Source organism: Anguilla anguilla, chromosome 14, assembly GCF_013347855.1.
Source record: "Anguilla anguilla isolate fAngAng1 chromosome 14, fAngAng1.pri, whole genome shotgun sequence".
NCBI lineage: Eukaryota > Metazoa > Chordata > Actinopteri > Anguilliformes > Anguillidae > Anguilla > Anguilla anguilla.
The window spans coordinates 21,368,087-21,392,301 of NC_049214.1; the positions used below are offsets into that span (position 1 = coordinate 21,368,087).

Below are 24,215 nucleotides of genomic sequence, written 5' to 3' on the forward strand. Positions count from 1 at the left end.
TACGAATATAAGTTTCTCTGTTACCATCGGTATTTTGTGTAAAATAATCTTTTGACTAATGATAACAGGCAACGAAAGGGTTACGATTAGTTTAAGAGAAATTCAGACTTTCTGACGTTAGATTCCAGATGCAAGAGCAGCATACAAATCTCAACCGAGCATGAAAACTCCCAGCGCCGTACACAATACAATCGAATTGGATACACAGCCCCCGGGAAGCATGATGATGAGCACGAGAGAGAAGGTTACTGAACAGGAGTGGTGTCAATCATCGAGCAATCCCCTCCCACTTCGCTGGGGTAGGGTGATCGGGGAGCAAACCCATCCCGGACAGCTCTGGCTGCCTAAACAGAATACGTAGGAGGAGGAGAGGGCTCGGACATGGCGAGAAACAGCACTGGCCCGTCTGATAGAGATCGGTAATTTTTTATTTAAAAAACCCGAGAGGCCTTAGAAAAAAAGCAAACGACAAAACCCATCCCTGGCACAAAAATATTAAATAGATCAATGGACTGAATGAAGACTGCCTACAACGCCTATCGATGCCTGGCCAAGGATTTGGATGCTTACGCCATGAATCCAGAGATGACAATGGACAGCATTGGCAATCTGCATGGTGGAATAAGCGTAAACCATGACCAGGATTTGATGAACAGTCACAGTCCCCACCACAATCGGAACACAGGGGCTTCTTTGCGGATACATCAGGATTTGGCTGCGGCATCATCGCGTTCCGCTATGGTGTCCAGTATGGCTACAATTCTGGATGGGGCTGGAGAGTACCGTCCGGAATTGTCCCTCCCGCTCCACCACGCAATGAGCATGCCGTGCGACACATCCCCACCTGGGATGGGCATGAGCGGCACTTACACCACGTTGACGCCACTCCAACCCTTACCCCCAATTTCTACAGTTTCGGACAAATTTCATCCACATCACCATCACCACCACCAGCGTCTCTCTGGGAACGTAAGCGGGAGTTTTACGCTGATGCGGGATGAAAGGGGTTTACCAGCAATGAACAACCTCTACAGCCCCTACCATAAGGACATGACCGGGATGGGTCAGAGTTTATCCCCCCTGGCCAGCAGCCCCCTCGGCAATGGCTTGGGCTCCATCCACAACACGCAGCAAAGCCTCCACAACTACAGCACGCATGGGCATGACAAAATGCTGAGCTCCAACTTTGATGCCCACGCTGCCATGCTGGCCAGAGGGGATCAACACCTTTCTCGAGGCCTCGGTGGCCCAACGGCAGGTATGATGCCGCATTTAAACGGGATGCACCACACCGGGCATCCGGGCCACCCTCAATCCCACGGGCCTGTGTTGGGTTCCAGCCGGGACAGACCGCCCTCCTCCTCGGGAACGCAGACTGCCAACTCGGGGCACCTCGAAGAGATCAACACCAAAGAGGTGGCACAAAGGATCACGGCCGAACTGAAGCGCTACAGCATCCCGCAGGCGATCTTCGCCCAGCGGGTTCTGTGCCGCTCACAGGGCACCCTTTCCGACCTCCTAAGGAACCCCAAACCCTGGAGTAAACTTAAATCGGGAAGGGAGACATTTAGGAGAATGTGGAAGTGGCTACAAGAACCCGAGTTCCAGAGGATGTCGGCCCTACGGCTTGCAGGTAAGACAAGGTATCTTGATGAAAACTCTGTTTATAGAATTGCTTGCATTCTTGCTGCCTTCCAACACTAAAACAGAGTTCACGATTTTCATGGAGTTACACTGATTATATAAACGCGTTCTGAATCACACCATTATTGATGTTCAATTGCTAACAATCAATAATAATGGCACGTCCGTTTTTTCTTAACCTTCTTATAAAATCCGTTTCTTTAAAATAGATTGTCTTTTCTTAGTGCATTGAGATACATACATTTTTACTTGAGTAAAACGACCCTTTGTCATAAACCTGAAAAGAACTCTCTTTTAGTTAAAAGGTGTAAAAAAACAGAAATATATGTTTTCATGTGCAGGTGTATTTGTTACTGTTCTGAGCTGAGATTGTGTAGCCCTGCAATTATTAAACAAAAATATCTAATTCTACCGTCTTGAAGGAACTTACCTTAATGTGCATTGTAGGTGTTGTTCTGAAACACCGTGTGCTATCTAGTAAAGTGTTGTCTATCATTGTTTTATGAATGTGAAAATGTTGTTATTGTTATTATTTTGCGTTTTACTTTGTGGCTATAGTGTATATTTGTTGATTGTCTGATTACCATGGCGTGAACGGATGTTTCTGAAAAGTTTAAAAACAAAATATGTATGAACGACACCATTCGTCTTTGCATTAACGATGCATTGTACAGTGAGTGTACGAGGGAGAGACAGAAAAATATTTTTCCGTTGGCTTGGTTGTACCTGTTCGTATACTCAATGCAAGTCAGTAATGAGAAAAAGTGTGTAGGCTACTCATAGTAAGGTTGTTGCCCCCTCTAGCGATGAAAAATGTAACCCATAGAATCCTCTTCTTTTGTTCTTCTCAAGAAAACAGGGGTTAAGTTAATTGTACACCACTTTTTTTTTTTTTTTTTTTTTAAACCGATTGATCGTCTATTTAAAGACAAGAGCAAACAGTGTTTCGACGTGAACGTTTTATTGGTAATCAAGATTCAACATTAAAGCAACAAAGCAAGAAAAATACATTTAATACACAGTCATGCTAAATAATATTTACAAAAATAACCAAAAAATATCACATATATATTCATAATAAGTAAATCGTAGCAATATTCTATCAAAAAATAAGGGCTAATATTATTACGACACATTTTTCTTTGTTTTGACTTTTTGTACACATAAGACTACGCAGTAATACGTGAGGTACCATCTAGTTGGTACGTAATAGTAAAATGACAAACTATCCATGGTGAGATTATGCGTGACTGAACGTAAATACGCGCGTTTATTAGCTATCTATGGGTACACGCTCTTAAAATGAAAAAATAAAAAAAATAAAAATAAAAAAGCGACAAAGGTGACAACTGAATGTAGCTGTTAGGCCTTGATTGTATGCAGCATTGGACATGCAAACTGCCATATGCATTCAGTTATTATTACATTTATTAAAAATAAAAAAATAACAATTTTGAGCGCAGTGTTTAGAAATGTTCCTCTTATAATACCGATTTAAATAATGGTATAATTGTATGTAGCTAACAAAAAATAAGGTGTGTATATAGGCCTACAACAGAGAAATTGCATGACATATTTAGCACCAAAACATGCTAATATATGGACATAGCGTAGGATGTGTAGGATATATTATTGTAATATTTGAAGACGTCGGAGCTTTTCCCGCAGTTATTTCAGCGCGCAGATGGTAGTATAGCCTTCTCCGAGGAAAGGGGAGGGGGGTGGGGGGTATTATGTGATCGGCGAGGCTGGGGAATTGAAACGAAGAGCAGGAGCTGCAGCGGCTCAATGAATTATTGATAGAAATCTCTGCATGACCCAGAGCCGGAGCGCCAAACGTCACCTTGTCTCGGGTTAACCAGGCAAAATGTGAAGCTAAGCGCGAGGCCTCTGTCAGTCCTTACACAATTATACAAAACGAATAATTTATAACCTCAATTTAATGTAAATCGGTGCTCTCTACACTAAACGTTTGATCATCCCAATATCGTGAACCCACGTGAATATGGAATATAACCAATGACAATGATGGTCTTCTGAAATACAAGCTTGGTTTGGCCTAATAATGAGTACATCTCATGTATTAGCCAATGAACGAACGCAAACATTTGGAAAAATAATGCTGGCATTTTCAGATAACAAAAAGGGTCAATTCGCCGGGAGTGGATGGTCCTGCCCTCGCAGTATTAATGTTGTCAAATCAAAGGTGACACTTGGCTCAAGCTTATTCCACGAGCATACAAGCAATCAGACTGGGTAACATCTTGGGACGGCCACAAAACCGAAAAGGTTTGGTCTTACTCAAAATAACTCAAACCCTGCTCACGGTTTGCAGACACAATATGGTCGAGTATGAGTAAAAATGGACATTACAATTCAGAACACAATACGTCTAGCAAATTTACTGAGATAAAAATAATTTAGCCAAAATGGTTTACCTTGAAATTTCAGACGCAGTTGGGCTATGGTTAAAATTAAAATTGTCATTCTTTGGATGCGATTCAGACAATATGAGAAACGGGTAGGGTTTAACTTTTCAGACAAAATTTATACCACATATTCAGAAAATATTTCAAATCATAAAAGTAGCTAATTTAAGGAGCTAGGGAAATTAACACCGTGCATTCCATTGAATCTAAAACGGAAGCCAAATAATATTAGCTTTGATTGAATCGTCCCATCGCTCCCCTTTAGCGCCTTTAATCGTGCAGTCACTGCAATTAATTTTCGCAAGATATATATTTTTTTTCCAATTTACATGGACGGACGAGCAGCTACAAACTATTCTGCATTTAACATTAGATTGCTCGGCAACAAAGTGGAGGCGATGTGCTCTTGCTACCGATTACAATTACTTAGCGAACAACGTGGAAGAGTGACCTAAACTGAACTACTGATATGCAAAGACATTTAAAGTTGAATTATTTGTTATGGTATTTCATTAGACACGATTAGCGACATGGGCTTCTTCTGAGAGGCATATATTGTAATGTTTCTGTGTGATAAAAACAATAATCTTGCACAATCCAAATAAATAACTCTCGCTTTCGGAACCCTGCCTAATCACATCCAACTCCGCCTTTCCACCCATACGCAGAATTCCAGAAGGTATTGAAGGCAGTGAGAAATCTTCACACAAGAAACAAGATCCCAAGAAAAAAAAAACCTGTCGTTTATTTTTATTCCTGTCTTTCAGTCCTGTGGTTATGTCACTTTCTAAAACAAATATGTGTAGCTCCATGGGTGTGGATCGATGCGGATAATCTCTTGAAGATTAAAAGGGCATTAATGCTGGCAACAATAACATAAACGTGTGGACCCAGTTCTCATTGATCTGGAACCTGATCCTGGTTTCTTCCAGGAAAGCCGATGATGGAAATATGTTCCCAGCAGTGGACTGAGCTGCAGCTCTCGTGTAGACCTGTTCTAAGGCACCTCCTATAATACTTACGACAGCACTGAATAACGAGTGGGAGACTGTATATATCTGTGCAATACTCGTACAGTATTAACATTCCTCTTGTTACAGAATGAAAATGACAATAGATGCTGTTAATAATCTAGATCGGTACAAGCACTGCAGCGCTGATAACTACTTTGGTACTGCTGGGTAGTACCTGCTTTTACTAGCGGTAGCTAATGAACTTAATATGAATCACTTGAACAATGTTAGCCTACTAGGTCAGAGGTAAATGAAACACTGCAAGTCTCAGAGAGTAACATGGAAAGTAGTTTGAATCCGCAAGAGTCATCGTATTGGCTAACAGCACGTGATTGACACAGAACTAAGCATGACTAGAAACAGTGGCTCGGAATAGCTTAGGATAGTCCATTTATTCCTCATGAATTTTTGAGCCGCACAAGTAGAATGTTGTCTGAACAGGACAGTCACAATATAGTAAAAGGAAAATCCATTAATTGCTGAGCTAAATTCTCTGGTCTGCCTTTTGTTCGGGGCAAATTGCTTTTGGCAAAGGGATTTAAAATGTAGCTTGTGAGGCAGCACTTCTGCATGCCATAATTAATGCAAGTTGGCGAGATTTTCATAAGCCATATGGGGTAAGGGGTATACAGTACATTTAAAAATTCCTAAGTACTTTCAAAATATTATGACTATCCTTTGCCAAAAGTTAAATGGACCACTGAGACCACATTGTTTCCTAGACTATGTAGAAAGCACATCTGCTGCCATATTATACAGTGTTTAGCTTAAAGGGACTACGTATAGCTCTAAAGAAAATAGTATCGCAATTTAAGATGTGTAAGTGCACATATTTTTTGGGGGTCTGTCTAGGTAAGGATTGCCATTTTGGATCATAAGTCTTTTTTCTTATCCATATCTGCGATGTGAAAACTGTTACTTTTGTTTCAGTGGTCAGAAAGTGAATGTACTGTCAATGATTTCTGTTTCCATTATCTTATGGAATAAGTCCACTATTTTGGGTTTATGATTAGATGATACATATCTGTTAGTTGTTGTTTTTTTTTGTAGATTACAAAGAACCAGAGAGAGATTTGATGGCATGATTCAATCTGATTTGGCAGTTTAGATTAGCAGGTATCATATGTTTTCGCATATCTCCTAAGCTTCCTGTTGACATTTGCGTCCTGATCAAGCAGCATGAGATATGGAAAATGGCCTTTTCTTCAAGACAAAGTATTGGCCACATGATAGTCTGGCTTGCTTGGCCAAACATTGCCAGACATTGCGATATCTTACAATACTGTTTTGGTCAACAGTAGCTGAGTAAAGTGCAAAGTTTGGTTCCTTTAACCCCACATCTGCTCCCTTGTTTACTGTTCAAGCTCTATCAGTCAGTTGCTGACTGGGCTGTGGTTGTGAACTAAAAACATGTAGGTCTAAAAAGATTCCAGGGCACAAGGTTTTTGTTATAGGGGTGAAGTGAGTGTTTAGAACATCATTACAAAACAGACCAGACTCAGACCTCACTCCTCCACAGATTTGGACTTGCATTATTGCTATATTTAGTTAATTGGATTCAATGAAGACTAATGCAGTGAAATCAATATAGCAAGGAGGTATAGGACAAAGACTACCCATCCAGACCACTTTATTTAAAGTTATCACCAGAAAACACTTACCCTAAGTGATGACCATTCTTGTTATTTGTGTACAGTGTTGATGCTGTCCCTATATAACCTGGTTGTCAGGTTTAGGGATCTTGATTATCATGTAATTTTCTATTTCCCAAACCAAATCAAGACATTCACCTAGGTGTTTATAGACAAATTATTTATAATCACTAATGTCTTACATTGCTCTGCAATTCAGAAGAAATAAAACTCACAGGTAAATTAAACTATTGGAACAAGATTATAACTGTTTTCGTAAGTTTAATTTATCAATCATAGCCTCAAATGCCATGGTGGCAACATAATAAATTCAACATTAGAACAGAAATATTTTCATTTATATTCTCAGACTTGACATCTTCTCTGATATTTGATTTGCCATGATTTCATAGCATTATTTCTCTTAATTTCAGTAACTGCCAAACTCATAATATTGTGCATATAAAATAAATATCTGTTGCTGAAGGTTAATGACAAAATACTTTGCAGTTAGATTGACTATGAATCATGACAATACAAATATTGTTATTATCATAAAATTCATTCTTTGTGTAATACACTGAATCACAGAATACATGAGGAAAGCAGACAATGATGATATTTATCAAAGATGATTTTGTGATTATATTGCAAAAATACAATTGCTGGTATTATAAGCACACCTGCAGCTTTGACATAGTGATGCTTAATTTTTAAATTCATAATAAGGTGTTTATGTAATCCTTTATTCACTGGACTTGATTGGTTTGGTTCCTGCTGTTGCCGTTAGGCTCTGTTATATATATCATTTTTCCTCCCCTGCTCCTGAAGTGTCTGAAGTATGTAGGTGTCTTTTCCACTCCTCCTGTGCTGATTAGGAACCATCCACACCTGTGCTAATTGAGAAAACACCTACACCTGTGGTAATTGGGATCCAGCCTCACTTGGTCTTCTGAGCTGGTAAATACTTCTGTCCTGAAACAGCTTGCCTCCTTGCTGCTGATTTTGGCTGTGAGGGGGAACCATGATAGTTTTGGGTTTGCTGAGTGCTGGTTTTCCTGCTTTTGTGGCCTTTCTCTGTTTTCGGGTTTGTTTTAGTTTGTTGTGTTTTAGCTGAATGTAGGCAGGTTGGGAATAATTCAGGTCCGCCTTCCCATTGTGGGGAGGCCTGAACTTCCCGCTTTTTATTCTTTTCAACTGCTGTTAGGCCACATCTGCAAGGTTTCCTTTTTGGGTGATTATTTTTATTTAAAAAAAAAAAAAAAATTCTTGGACCAGTTTTTAATATTTTGACTTCAAGCTGATCTTCAGTTTGTTTCTGTAGCATTTGTGTTGTGGTCATTGCTGCCGTCTCCTTATTGTAACTTGGAGATTTTTGGGCCATAACATTAGTTTTTTGTGTTTATAAATCCAAGCTACTAGGCAAGTTGTTGGATGAGGAAATTCAGAAAAGTTTGAGTCAATGTATTTTTAATGTTCCCTCAAAAACTAGATCTCATGTCCATGGATGTCTAACTAATGGGTGCAGAACATTCAAACTTTTTCTGTATTCCAATTATGGTTAATTTAATACTTGCTACCAATCCAATATTTGTGAAAGTAAAAGCCGAAATCTTTTTGACCATTCTATACCCTCCGAAATGAGATCGGAGTATTTCCCCCATCAGCAAAGTGACATCATTGAGTCAATGAGTACTTTGATTGGCCTTGTCTCAACAGTCAGTCTGGCAACATACCTTTGGAACACTGATGTCATCACCACTGGGGCTGATATGAAACTGTGTAATTCCTGATAGGCTGTCATTCAGTATGGCTGTCTGTTTGGTTTGAGAGGACACTTGGTTTTTTTTTTAGTCAAACAAATGCCCTCCCTCTCTGAGTTCTAGCTGAATAACATGATAATACTGTAACAAATTTAAAATCTTAGAAGATAACATGATTGCAAGTATTTAAATCATTCAATTTATTGTCCTTATATCCTATGACTTTTGGGATGCCTACAGTATGTTAAGCAAAAAAAACTATCACAAACCTCAATCCCTACTTCACCCTACATTAACACAGTACAGAATGTGTTTTACTAATGGTACCCATGGACATTTCTAATTTCAAAAAATTCCCTAATTTCTTGGTTCAGGTTCTTACTTTGATTCTTGCTTGTATTTGCATGAAGAAATTTATGCCGAAGGCAAATTGCCACAGGGAGTAGTTGTATGGCAACATGTTTAGCCCTCTGCACAAAATAGTATAAGCAGTATTTTAAACTTTATCACCCGTTTTAAATTCATTTGAAATGCTATTTAGTTGATAAGGCACACTTTTACACTGAAATAATTTGCAGCTATGGCGTCTGTAGAATTTGTGCCTTTCACGTATCACAGGAGCTTTAGAAATGCATCATTTAATGGTACTAATGTATGCAAACTCAGTCAGTGTAGAGTTCAGTTGGAATTCTGTCCTGTACCACAGGTGCATGCTATTTAACCTGCAAATATTTGGATCACTCGGAGTTCTGCCGCAAGAGGACAGGTTACAAAAACAAACTCTGTTTGTTGCATGTCTGTCTTTGCGCTCTGGTGTGTGGTGCCCTTCAGTTATGTGAAACATACAGGATGGGGAATAAGCAATCTAACAGGCTAATATGATGACAGTGCAAGGACTTATTTTAACAAAATGTGCATGTCAGTGGCAGTGGGAAGACGCAGGTTAACGAACTAGGGTAGTTTCAGAACCGCCATCCAGAAAAAAGGCCCATGTTCCTCCCTAATCGGTCTAAAATGAGTGAAGCAATGCGTACAGGTGCTCTTCTGTCATTAAGCCTGAAGTCTACAACACAGTCTTTGCTGTGTTTCACTGCAGTAATGTTTAGGAAGGCAAGCACTGAAACATAATGTTGGGGGGAGGGGCTGGCTGGCTGTCTGTGCATGAACCCAAGTAAGGCCTTCATCGAACAGGCGTCCTCTCTGCTGCCTCCATTCAGATGAGACTTTTTAAATTTTTAATTGAAAAGCTCAGACCTCAAGAGGAGGCCCAGAAGTTTTTCATTACCTCATTTTCTTCATCTGACCCGCAATGATATGGCCCTGGAGGGAGAGTAGGTGGCACTCCTGATCGAACCTGCTTTTGGTTACTCCTGGCATCTGTCCCATGGGGTCTCCCAATCATCAATAATGCTAACAGAATCACAGGCTGGTTGGACGGACTGTTCACAGATGCCATGTGTTTATCTTATCTCCCAAATTTAACAACACCCCTTTTAGAAATGCAGGTCTGCCGTTCTTACCAGTTTTTATTTCGAATCATGCCTCAATTACTGGGGCATAGTTACTCTTGCAGAGTCCAGATTCAGTATGATCACAATGGCCTTAGTCTTTATTTGAGTAATGAATCTGTGCCATTTTTTATTCTTATTGATTCTTAATCTTTTTTAAAATACATTTTAGTAACTGTGGCACTCCAAATGATAATTATCCACAAATAAACATTCAAGTACACAAATATATAGCGATTAAAAGGAAACCTGGCTGATTACTGGAAAGCTGTATATGAGCAGAGGTGGAGTGCCACATAACCATGGACTGGTTGCATGACACTCCACAGGCCAGTTATATGTATTTGATATTATGATGTGAATATTTTCTGTGGCTTATTTTTTTTTTGCGATGATTCGTAGGGAAAAAATTAATTGTATTACATCATTCCATTGCACATTATTGAAATTTTGAATTTCTCATACGGAATTGATTTGTTTAAGAATAAATTGTTTTTGATTTCCCTAGAATTTATTTAAAGGAATTGTGAATCTGTCATCTTTAGTTTCCTTTATCGTCCACATACCCTAACGGAAGTACCTTGCAAATATCCTGATAGGTCAGCGTTACTATGATTTCTGAAATAAGCAAGAATTCAAATCTACACTTGCTTTGTGAATTCTGGGGCGTTTTTGTCATTCGTTTTGTAATGGTAAATGGACTGCATTTATATAATAACAGTAACTAACAAGCTACAGTCCAGGACACCACAGTATGAATTCATGCAGAATTAGGGGTCAAGTTTAATTTTAAATCTAATTGAATTAGGTTTAGCTAATTTAAGATCTTTTAAGTTACACTCATTTTATCGACAAAGAGTTTTATTGCTAAACCGTATAACTGCTCTAAACTATAATAGGCTTAACCTCGACTCCCAGTTTAATTAAGTTAGACGATCACTGAAATTCACTCGCCAAACTATTTTTCAGAACGCAAAGCGTAGCGCTTGAATTTAATTGTGCAAAAGTAAAGGACAGCTATAGATCCAGGATAACATTTTCGACTGAATTCGGTCCTATTGTGAGATTTTACATACTTCGTGGAGCTATGTTGTGACCTGGGTATATTAGGCTAATCGTTAGAAAAATACCTTTTTTCCCAGCACGAGGCTCCATCTACCCTGAGTGCGTTGGTTAGTACTTGCACTGCGCTGTCTGGGGTACTGAAAAAGGGTATACATACATGAAACGTGTTTCACCTTACGGTCGATTATAACTCAACATTTTCCTTAATTAGGCTACAGTGATCATCGACCTCACAAAATATCATTAACATTTGACAGATGTAAACACAAACCGCATTGCATTCACTAAAGTGTGTTATATGATTCCAAGCCATGTCCATGTAATTTGCGCTGACCCGGAATGTATGAACCTCTTAACAATTTAAAATTTGTTCATAAGGCATGTCTCATTATTCGGGATTTAAATAACTTAATTTTTTTTTCAATCAATGTCCTTTTGTTCATGAGCTATTGTTTTGCTTTTCAAAGTTGTATATATTATTTATGCTTCAACCTGTATTTGTTTCTACTTAAACCATCAATAGAATTCGCCAACTGTTTGTAGTTAGTTATAGAACTATAAAAATACAATTAGTTCAACCTTTTTCTTGAATACTTTGGCTACAATATATAAAAATAAGTTAAATCACTCCGAGATTTACTATGAGATAAATGTGACCAAACTGAATGCACTGCGGCACGAGGTGTTTATTCCACAATACCATGCGCACATTCTCGGCTCTGTGGTGTTAGAGAAGCAGAAGACATTGATTTACATTTGTCAGAGAAGAAAGATAAACCATAGGCAAGAGGAGCTGTTACCCGTTTGATATAAGGCCAGGGAAACCTACGGTATTGATCCAATTGATTTAACCTTACCCTTTAAAAATCCAGTTAACTCCCCTTTCAAACCCTGAAAACAGTAGACGCAAAGACCAATTTGAATATTATAATTGTGTTTTTGATCATTCTGTAAATGCGTGATGGGGTACAACGCCGTGATTAAATCGCTGCACTGTGAATTTCCATTGACTGAGAAGACGGCCCCTCCCATATACAGTGCCTCCCATATACAGTTGCTGCGTGTCTGCAGCTCCCAGACAGAGGCGAGTGCAGTGGCACCTTTTTCAGTCGCAAAATGGCCGCAGTAAGCAGAATGCAACACGATGAAAGCACATTTCATAGAACAGTAATTCGAATTCCAAATTTACGAGGGTGCTTTGTTTAGAGAAAAGGGCGAGATCTTTTGTTTTTTTATTATTTGATTATAATAAAAACATTGTATCTTTAGACTGTAGCCTATATTTAAAATTATTCATCAAAAACTGTATAAAAGTGAAACTATTTTCAAAATGGTCGTGGGTGTTTTGTGGGAGTAGACTACACTTTTTCAGTAACAGACAGTTAAATGTTAGTAGTAACGAAATTGAAATTAGTCACGTGTAAAAGCAGTGTTTCTTGTTTAGTGTTGATTTCGAACGGTAAACCCAGTTCTGCGCGCCTCATTGGTTGTTTTTTTTTCGCAATCAAAGGATTACACGGCGCTGAGAACAGTTACGGGCCTGTTTTATATAAAGGCTTAGAACTGTATGTTTGTGGTTTTGCATTTTCTTCCGAGCAATGTGGGACGTTCATTCCATAGCCTACCATAAACCTCAATTGTGTAACATACTAGTAGGATACACTCCTTAATGTTTAGCATTATTATTTGATTTCTAAACTATTAGGTTTCAACATTAATTTTGATCCAGTGGTTATAATTAACTACACATGGACGTGACAGTTTTTTTCAGCCAGAGTACATTGTAAACGAATTTTACAATCGTTCAATGTGTGGACCAAACTTATTTGCAACCAATGTACTGTGCATTCACCACTGAAATGCGTCTCCATACGAAAGGCTCGACAGTCTTTATCTCTGATATGAATGTATCAATGTAGCCTACATGGACTGTACGTTAAGAATTTTAATGACCAAGAAGAGGAAAGAACCCTTTTCAGTATGAAATTAAAGCCGTTGTTGAGGAATGTATTCCCGATCGATGAAACGCCTGCGTCAGAAGTGCCATTCATGGTATTTGCTTTTACTTGTCATTGTACAAAAATAATGCGAGAACGCGTCCTTGATGTTTTCACTGAGCTATTTCTGCAGGAAGGCGCTTTTCTTGAATTTAGAGTAAGACGGTCTTACGGAGTTCTTTTAAATGATTCATTCAGAACGAGTGAGAATAATGTTGTGCGAAGCTGTTATTAATAGGAGAAAGGGTCCCACCTGCCAAAGCTCTCAGTTTCCATAGTACTGTATCATTATTTCAGAACATAAAGGAAGCTGTATTGTATTCGTTAGTCGTTAATGATTTCTCCTATTACAAACGAATACTGCAGGGCGTTTACATGGGTTATTGCTGATCAAATGCACATGATTCCTTGAGCCGTGTTTTAACTGCTACAGTACGTTTTACTTGGAACATAAAACACAAATCTACCTAAGCAGTTTTTCCTCGCCACCGTTGCCCTACAAGCTTGCTCTTGTTGGGGTTTAGGCTAGGGTTTCGTGGGAATCGTGTTATGACAAATGTTTATAAAATGCACTATGCAAATAAATGTTGCTTTATGTATACGTTTCGGTACCATGGAACTGCAGTAGTGTGGGGAAAATACAACTATTAGTGCAATATGAGTTAATCTCAGTGACAACTCTTCTGAAACATATCAGTACCTGAACGCACCTCATTCAAATGATTGTGACACTGTTCCATTATTTAGAGACAGAGGCATATGCAACGTGTTTTAAAAGTAGGGCTGAATCATTTGTTTCCTTGACTTTCTGGCCCTCGAGAAACGTGGAAGCTGAGCGTACACGGTAACAGTGTTAAATGAATCAACTCTTACAGAGTTTATGTTCCCTATTGGACTCATGTACTCTGAGTTGAATTAACACTAGACATTTTATTGTGTAGCGACTTTTATCTGATTATAGCCTTCATTGGAATCAATAAACTTTGTTTACAAAGCTGTACGCAAATCACTTCCACTCCATGTATTCCAGTTCAGAACAGGTAGACTGTTTTTTGCTCTGGCCTTAATATACATTTCTGGAAGAACACACGCATCTCAGTTATAGACAAGCATTGATTTTACAAAAAAAATTTCCCTCTCCATCAAACCATAGCTGCACGCTAACATATGTATCATTCAGATTTAAGTGTTCTTTTGCGGTTTAAGTATTTTTAAATCTTGATGAGCCATTAATGCTTTAATTTACTCATTCTAAAAAGATACGTATAAACAAGATGCTTGGTTTCTGAGGGAAGTGCTTTATCAAGTTTGGGCATTTTGATTCGTCAACACCAGTAATGTTAAGAATCTGTCATTAAAATTAGTCAAATTTCAACTGCGATCATAATGTCATGTACGAAACGACACAAAGCACAACTCGTCTTGAAATGAAAAGCCCAATGAACAAATACAAGATAATTTAAAATAGAAATGCATTGCTCCTTATATATACAACCAAACTATTTACAACATCAGTTTTACTGGTATATTTAATAAGGGATTTCGTCCTTTAAGGTGTAAGATCACATGTGTTTAGAGTGTTCTTAACTGAACATTCTAATGCTGACGTGGCGATCACTACTGGTAATTGAAATCAATGGAGATCCAGAACACTAACTTTGAACGAATATTCCAGAAGTACTCTTCAAAGGGTTTTAAGAAGTGCTAGCAATTGACGTGAAGAAGTACTTGATTCAATGATGCAATTGGGTACAACTGACATTGTTTCACCTGGGATGTGAACCCTCGACCTTTTGGGTTGAAATCACAACACCGCGTGCTGTCCAGGAGCGTCGCGGCGGCTTACTTCTTTTTAAAGTGAAAACAGAATTCTCGACAGCGCTTTTAAGTCTAATACTGCCACCCTCTGGACAAACCGTGACATTTTTTCAGTTGTTCGTTTCGCTTGTAGGCTACGGTAAAAGCACTCATCCAATATTCTCAGGTCTCATAACATAACCCGTATTACAAAATATAATTAGCGTTGTAGCTTCAACCAGCTAATTTAAATGTTTTTAAACTTGAATGAATCAGTTGTAATGAAGATTGTGACTCCTTGTACGCATATTCTTTCATTATCGACTGCTTAGTGAAGGCATATATTCAGGACCACGAACAGCGACACCTGCGTATAGTCGTGCTGTGGATTTACCAACCATGTATGAAGCGTGCGAAAACAAGAGTAGGCCTCCTCATGAGGTATATACTATTGCAATTATATTCCAGTAACTTCACGTGCTGTTCTTTGTTTTAGAAGGAGATCAGCTATATATTTTATTATATAAAATTATTTTCACAGAGCCTAGGTTCCATACTCGACGCCTTTCCATTCTGTAAAATTATTACGGATGTGTCCTATACAGGTGAGGATGGCGCAAACATCCAACAATGCACCACGGATAGGCTACGTGTTTGTTTACATGCCTTTTTTGGACAGTTCCCGCTTACATAATAGTTTTGTACACAATTGAGTACTTAACCTGATTTGTATTGATCTCAATTGGTCTCAGTTGTGCATACTTAATTCAGAGGGGTAATCAAATCAAATATCTTTCGCTGTGGAGGAGTAGGCTATCAGTCTCGGCAATAGACGCAGAGCGGAGATTTTAGATTTCAGCATGGATAAATCTTATTGTCTATTGTGCGAATTATAATTATGTTTGAGGCCAATTCACGCGCTTCTTATTCCAGTTTTTTATTTTTATTTTTTATTAATGGCCTTACTTTCAAGATTCACATTAAACAAACCTCATACCTGAAATGCTGTCATTGTTTATTCTGTGCCAAATTGATACTCATTATTACATTGCTTGTGTAGTCAGCATCTGTGGTCCCCAAACGACAGGTATCTAAAAGGTGCTAGTTGCACACATCAGCGACTCAGGGGATTCCAAAAGTCCACAACATTATGGCCAAACAGGTGCTTTGTCCCTCATGAAGGAGCTATGGTTGTCGGTGAGCGATGCCTTTGTTCCGTGAAATCCTTACACATGTGAATGAGCAGAGCCATGGGTGGATGAGTGTGGATGGCTGGATCAGTGGACGGGTGGATCAGTCTCTCTGGGTATCACTGAAATTCAGTCCGCTAATACTCGTGGCTGCTTTGCTTGCTGTCTGGTCTCAGTACCTTTTGAAATATGAAAAGGCTATCAAATGTGCATGGAGGATTATTCTGGTAGTTACTCCAGAGTAACTTTTTAAACTACTGGAGTTTTGGAAGGAGGAGGCCTGCAGTGGTTTGGCAAAGTTAAAAGCTGTATTTCGATTAAAAATGCATAACCACCAGAGTTGCTGGAGCTGTCATTTGATCGAAGCTTACAGCCACCAAAGTTAGTCTTTAAATGAAGTCATACCCACTGCAGATAGCAGCTGTCTATGGATTAAAGCTGAGTCATCAAAGTTAATAACTGACATTTGCTTAATCCAAGTGTCCAGATATTAGAAGTATTGTTATATTACAGAATAAGCCGAATTTCAATGAACATAAGTTTTAAATTTGAGATTTGAAATTGAAATAGATTTCTCTTTATTTGTTGACAAAATGATGCATGCAACAGCATAGTACAGTATTTTGTGCTAAATTAAAATAATGAATTTTTGCTTAATGTCTTATGGACAAAGTTCAGCTCGTTATTTTGTTGAAAATGGGAAATGTGCTGTTTTTGCCTGGCCTGGCCGTGTCGAAGTGTCCTTGAGCAAGACACCTAACCCCTAACTGCTCTGGCGAATGAGAGGCATCAATTGTAAAGCGCTTTGGATAAAAGCGCTATATAAATGCAGTCCATTTAGTAATAGTATTTGTGCATTTCCATTGACTGGACTATTTGTACCATTTTGTCCTGTGAAACTGGTTCTAGCCCCATGATGGCTGTTAATAGTTAATACGTAATTCTGGAAAACAGCTATTCCTTCAAATTAGCCATAGCATCCAGATTTAGCTCAAATTTAGAATTTACTACTGCCAATACTTCTACTACAACCACAATTTATAGTTAAGACTCAATATTGCGATATTGATTTTCATTGATGTTTAAGTGCTCGTAAAGGTTCCTCTCTGATTATAAGCATATTTTTGGCCTAAATATTGATTTGGTGATCCTCAAAAATGTTTCAGCTGAAAATGGTCAGAAATGTCGCTGCATTCAAAGAGTTGAGTGCTGTGTTGTTGCCAAGAGATTTTGGAACAGGATTTAGTGTGCTTGCAGTTTACTAATGGGACAAATAAATACACGGAATGAAAATGGGACACATACGCTAATGGAAGAAAATGGAAAAAATATGCATTATACACACAACATCCACAAAAGTGTCACTCTCTCCACTGAATTCAGTTTAGTTTTTATACAACATTGCACATTTGTCAGCTTAAAAAAAAAAACTGTTTCTGGAAGAGAAAGTAATCAAAAAAGGTATCCCAATTGTATTTACAAAAAGTAGCTCCTCTACGCAGGTAAATGCTGTAACAACACAAATGTACTGGAGTAGCCTACTTTTTTAGGCCCTTGTTATAAAAAATAAAAAAAAACACCATGTCACTCTTAGAATACAGCAAGACAGACAAAATGTTTTGATTAATTTAACAGTAGAAAGCCTCTTGATTACTTCAGTTGACAATGTGTGTAAATTTGTCTGCTCAAAACTTGTATACATTGGGGTACAATGCAAATAAAAAAGCAATCTATTTAGCTCAGGTGTTTGCCAAAGTTTCCCCTAGAGGCAGTAGTCCTCCAACACTCAAATCAGCAGCAAATTAACTTTTTTTCAAAGGGGTCATTTTCTGACTGCTGGTTGGTTTGAGGGAATGAGTAATGGAAGGTCTCTAGAGTATGGTTTTACATGTGAGGGGGGAGGGGACGGGGCAGGTGTGATGATGCTTACTGAAGAAACTCTATTGATTAAGTATGTCTGTGACAGAACAGGCTGTAACAGTGTCATCGTGTGGGAACAAAAGACACGAGGGAAAAGGTGTTTGGTTGTAAATCACATATGGCAACACACACTCCTCCTGTGGCCATTGTGGCTATCCCAGAAATGCAGAGCCAGTGACTTAGTGTCAGTGACTTAGAGACTGATTTGTTTACTTCATTCCATAACTTTGAATCCCAGTGTACTGTGCGTCTTCCAGTTTTATAACAATATCAGTGTACTACATGTGTCTGTCATTTTTATAACTACCTCAGTGTATTGCATGCGTCTTCCATTTTTACAACAATCTTAGTGTACTACATGTGTCTGTCATTTTAGTACAATCTCAGTGTACTATATGTGTCTGTCTTTTTTATATCATTCTGTCTCATAAGCAATTGATTGTCTTGCATTGTGAAAGACATGCAAGCAGAAAGTAAACTGGCTTTCAACCTGCTCTGGTGTGTATGATGCTAGAAGTTCCTGAATAGATAATAATCTTCAAATGTGCATAAAGATTTGTGCATACCCACAAAATCACTGTTTTTTGTCAGTTCACCAAATATGATGAATACATAATTTAGCTAAATTTACAACAAAAAAGTCTTACATTTGCTTCAATGTCATACTTTTACTTTTGGACAGCATGGTTTGAATCTGACCCATTATGTTTTGAGAGGCCTGATAAACTGAATATAAAATGTATAACATTATAATCAATCTCTCTTTTTTTCTTTTATCTCCCTCATTTACTCTGTTCATCCTCAAAAAGCATGCAAAAGAAAAGAGCAAGATCCGAGCAAGGAAAGGAGCAATACACCAAAGAAATCCCGCCTGGTCTTTACTGACCTCCAGCGCCGCACCCTGCTCGCCATCTTCAAGGAGAACAAGCGCCCGTCCAAGGAGATGCAGCTGACTATCTCGCAGCAGCTGGGCTTGGAACTCACCACTGTTAGCAACTTCTTCATGAATGCCCGGAGGCGGAGCCTAGACAAATGGATGGATGAGGGGAGCCCAGGAGGGGCTTCCTCCGCCTCCAGCACTTGTACCAAAGCGTGATTGGGGGGGAGGGGGGGTGGGGTGGGGTGGTGGGAGGGTGGGGATGGGAGGGTTGGGGTGGGGTTCTGTTAAAGAAAGAGTGGTCAGTTTGCCAGGGAAGGGCACATCACTCGATACCAACCTTTTTAAAATTTGCTTTTTTTTTGAGGGTGAAGAAAGGGAGAGGGGCTGTTTACTGGCAAAAGCAGCAAAAACACAATCAAATGCTAAAGGAGACACACAGCGATCGAGCTCTAGGGTAAAGCCACGTGCACACTGCCTGACTAACTCCAAAAGCTGTTTGGTGCACATTGCAGAAACTGCTCTGCGTGTAGTTCATCTGAAGAGTTTTACTATACGTCTGAATAATTATAAAAATCAAATTATAAAAAATGTATGTCATGAAACAGCTTATATTTTTAAAAAATCCATGACCCTTTATATAATTTTGCGTAATTTTAATATACAAAGTTAACATGGGGCAATCAAGAAAGAGGACTTTGCATTTTTAAAACCTTTTTGGTATTTTATTATGAATGCTAAAGGAAAACATTTTTTATATTGCATGTGCTGCTTTTAGATGTAATCCAGATTTGCATATATTGAAATTTATTTTTCCTGAAGTAAAAACATTTAGAAATGCACCAGTATTTTAATTCAGGCCTTTTTTTAACTGTTTCAGCAGCGGTTCTCAGTGCTCAGTTCAGCTGAATTTATCAATGGAGCCGTTATACTTACGAGGAAATGATTAGAATCCATCCAAGTACCAACATAATTGGAAAGTGATATTGAGTCAAAGTGTAAATGAGAGTGAATGTGTTAAATTTGACTGAACTGACACCTGAATCGATTTAAAAAATCTCTCCCCATTCTTTAAAAAAAACTTATTTCGCTGAATTCAATTTATTTCACTGAATTAAAACCCAGAGTCAGTTGTGCAAGTTAACTCTGAATGCGTGTGACCAAGGGGTGCTTGTCTGTTTAAATGTGGGTTCTCTCCAGTTTATTTACAATCATACCAAACTGGCGGAGGACTGTATTAAGACAGAGAAGCACAGAACAGCTTGAGAGACGCGGGTGTCTTTCCCACACCGCAGGCAGGGAGCTCAGTCAGCAGAGCTGCACCACAGCTAGACATCTGTTCCCAGTGTCAGGTATTGGCAGGTATGCAAGCACAAATCACTCAGATTTAAGTATTGCCTGTATTCAGGAACTCACCTGCACACGTATGTCCAATCTGACGGCATACGCCAACTGCTGCAAGCGCTCCCCTGTAAGACCCACGGCGGTAGTCTTTAAGTATGTGAGCACAATCTCAAAGCACATTTCCCTCGCAATAGAACTGGGACTGCCCAACACAGGGTGTTCTTCACACATTAGAAAACTCAGGATGCCATTTCTATGAAGCGGTTGAAGAACACCCATGCCCCCCTCCCACCCACATACACACACATTCACTGGCATAACATTTCCCTATTCGATGCTAACATGTCACACAGGAACAATTGATTCTATTTATTTGGTTAGAAAAAAATGAAATCTATCTTAGCTTTACTGAACTAATTTATTTATCAATTTAGCGAATCACTGGCCTCTGGCTTCTCATATGACTGGAAGAGTTCATGGCTGGGGTCCCCCAACTGATGTCATTAAGCCATTCTCTAATTACCTGCCATGACCTTTTACGGGCATTTTGAAAAGAAAAAAAAGGACAATCTCAATAACCATGCCTGTCGGTTCAATCTATATAAAAGTCTCCTGATCTGTGTTGTTGTGCTGCAGGTTAGACTGGCAGGTGAATAGAAGACACTATATTGCACCAAGATACTGAGGATCTATTCTCTTTCTCACTTAGCAGGAGGCAGATAATATGTAGCTGACACGATTTAACCAAAGAAATTAAACTGCATCCCTTGAATGGATTCTGAAGATAATGTTTTTTGGCCCCATCAGTCCAGTGCCCCTTTGGATCTACATTATTTCCAAATGTAATGAGCTATAACTCACCACACAACCAAAGCTAACAGGAAAGAGGTCCTTGCCAGTAAACAGCCCTTCCCAGAAACATGGATTTTCATGATATAGACGCAAGCCAAAGGCTTTAAGGACTCTTTATGGACACTTGAGACTTTTTCTATTTATTGACGAATCGAAACCAAAGAAACTTTTTTTCTGCACCTAACTGTTCTGCAACAAACTGTTATAGAGAGAATATTATAACAGTGACGACTGACGACGAGGATGAAAGACGGAGGTGGACTCTGGGGAATGGAGAGGTAGCTTTGTTCTCCCAGGTGTGTCGGACTTTTACGGGGAAGCAGATAATGACTAAAAGGGTACAACACGTGTGGAAGCTGCAGCGGGATGGCGGGGGCTTCCTAAGACAGAGTAATGTGTCTCTCAAGTTGAAGATTGTCTTTAACGTGTGCCTATGCAGTTTTTCACCAAAATGGAAAAGAACAACGAAAACCTCATCAGCTACAAAACCAAAGATCCACGGATATTCCTACTGAATTTTTTTTCCCTTTTATTTCCGCCGGCTGTCAACACCGTTGTTTAACCTGTGTACAGGTAAATTCATTCACAACATCCTTTCTCTCAAAAAGGATCAAAGTCAAAGCCTGCAAGCATGTATAGTGATATATATGCTTGCATGCACTCACATTAACACATACTGATGCATACACAAATACATACATTATGTATAAATGGCACAATGTATGTATAATGTGTACAATATTTTATTATTTTATGATTATTATTTTCTTACAAAGGGCTCCTTCTCTTCTCAAGCATGGTACTGTGGGATTCAGTGCACTTTTGACTCTTAGATTTTTCACTTGAAGTTCATATACATTGAATTTTTTACCTAGTTTAGTATAAAAAAAGGTTTATCCAAAATACCAAACTAGTCTGCTCAGTCTAAGCTTCATCAAGAACATCAAGGAACCATCAAGATGGCTTCCTCAATTTCACTCTTCCATTTTCTGCTCTGATCACCAAATCCTGACTACCTCTTTATTGGTCACCTTCCATTTAGAATGAAGAAAGTTGGGGTGTGGCCAAGCTTTTCCATTTCATAACATTCTAAGTGTAATTAAATCACAGAGTCTTATACCTTCCGTACCAAAGAATATACATTTAGAGTGTATTATAGCATTCCAAGCCTATTTCTGTAGGCTGTGTTTGAAAGGTTGTAGTCTTATCAATTGAATATTGATTTAAATCAACTGTGATTTGTTTTTCATGGCATGAATGTATGTCTATTCATGGACTATTCTAGTATTTTCCTTTCCATATTCCACCTATGCACACAATTATGAAACAAGTGGTAGGTCTGACCTGGATTTAGAAACAATTATAGCAGTTGTATATCTCCATTCCAAAACGAATATTTTTTTACATTTTTTATTCATTTTTTAAACGATGCTTGATTCAGGGAATTACATGTAATCACACTCCCCTTAGTATTCTTTAGGCAATACACTGTAAAATGCTTTTGCTGACCATTAGAAAAAAAGGTGCATTCATTAGCAATGACAAATACTGTAGTAAACTTACTAAGCCTACAAAATAATTATATAACCTACAGAGGATTTCAGTCTTACCCTCAAACAAGTTCCGAGCTGAATATGTGTCTGAATTCACGTAGGTGTTGCATGGATGTACATAGCTCAATGTGGCTTTAAAGTAAACATTGTAGAATATTTACTGGTGAAAATGCCAGATTGTAAAGCTTATTAGTTTGATAAAATACACAAGTGACGTACTCACTGGAAAAATTAAAATAAGAATAATGATTAAATTAATTTATAATTATTGATTTGTTAACATTTGTCTGTCACTAAAACAAAACGCATATTGTCCATAATTCTTCTAGGCAAGTGGAAGGAATTAAAGCATGCTTTCATGGTATCTGGATAATCAATGCATCTAAACTGAATAATAGCTTATGTATTTATATTCATTAGACGTACAGATTGATATTACAATCATTACAAATCAAAGTATCAGAAAGAGCAATGACAGTTTATTGTGTGCTAATGACAATAATAGAAATTATATTATCTCGTATGAATTAGGAAAGTCTATTGTCGAATTTAGTGTGTTTGTGCTGTGATGTGGATTAATGCCTAGGCTTTATCATTTATATAGAGTGGTAGCAACGTCAAATGGTGGATAATTGTGTGTGTGTGTGTGCGTGTGCGTTTGTGTGCGGGGGGGGGGGGGGGGGGGGGGGGAATCTCAAAGAAATCAGATCATATGCAGAAATGTCCTGTAAGCATTCTCTCTCTCTCCATCTCTTTTGCATCTCTTAATTTCATTTGTTCACGCATTCCATTGGTGGAGTTCTGCACTGAATCCTTATGTCCCTGTTTCGAAAGGGGGAGCCCATGGGAAAATGGGGGGGGGGGGGGGGGGTTTAGACACATCCAAGAGGAACTCAGTTTTCACAAAATTAAATACAAAAGCATCAGTAACAAAAAAACATACCAAAAACCAAAGCTCATCTGTTGAGAGGAAACTGCTCAAGTATCGGTCAAATAGCTTTATCCTATAGTTTTCTCTCTTAAAGCTTCTAATCCAAAGATCGTTCACTGACCATGCCCTCAGGCCAATCGTGGCCGCGAGTGAACTGGGCGGAGCCCTTTTCCAGCCAATCGTCTCACTGCATTCTGGTTTGGAGGAAAACGTGCCAACCAAGGATGTGAAAACTAATCAGTAGAGGTTTTCATTGCTTGTCTCGGTACTTATGGTTGTCAATGATTCTGTACATTTTTTTTCTTAACTAGGGTTTGCAATATGTAATTTTATTTATGTAATTTCTATTTTTAAATTGAGCTTTATTTGAAATTGCCAAAAAATCCTTTGAAACTCTGTACCCTGATCAGCTTGCCAAGGTTTACATTGTTTTATTTCATTGTTTTTTCTTTCTTTGTTTTTAATTGTCCAACACTGTCAAACTTATTTATTTATGACCAAGGTGTGATAGAACACTTAAATAGTTTCTTTTTTTACTTAATTATTTAATACTATTTAATTAGATGTAATTGTTTGGATAAATATTTATGGGTATTTAAGAATGTTAGTGCATCAAAGATGCAGTGCTCTTGTCTCCCCTTAATTTATTATTAGTTAGCTTTACTTTAAAAAGCAACAGAGCATGGATAAAAATTATTTAG

At 38.5% G+C, this 24,215-nt stretch overlaps 1 protein-coding gene across 2 annotated transcripts; it reads left to right on the forward strand.

Moving 5' to 3' along the window:
- Positions 1–292: 292 nt before the first annotated feature.
- onecut2 (one cut homeobox 2) lies at positions 293–19,054 on the forward strand. Of its 2 annotated transcripts, none has more exons than XM_035390012.1 (2): positions 293–1,643; positions 18,767–18,976. In XM_035390012.1, exons 1-2 carry the CDS (start codon positions 517–519, stop codon positions 18,840–18,842), a joined length of 1,203 nt encoding a protein of 400 aa, XP_035245903.1. In that variant the 5' UTR covers positions 293–516; the 3' UTR covers positions 18,843–18,976. The 2 variants fall into 2 exon arrangements, with proteins under 2 accessions (XP_035245903.1, XP_035245902.1); XM_035390011.1 differs by having other exon boundaries at positions 301–1,633; positions 18,767–19,054.
- The last annotated feature ends 5,161 nt before the right edge of the window (positions 19,055–24,215 follow it).

Coding starts and splice junctions, on each gene's coding strand:
- onecut2 (XM_035390011.1), top strand. CDS start 517: ATGAAGACTGCCTACAACGCCTATCGATGCCTGGCCAAGGATTTGGAT. Junction 1,634..18,766: donor GTCGGCCCTACGGCTTGCAG/GTAAGACAAGGT, acceptor ATCCTCAAAAAG/CATGCAAAAGAAAAGAGCAA.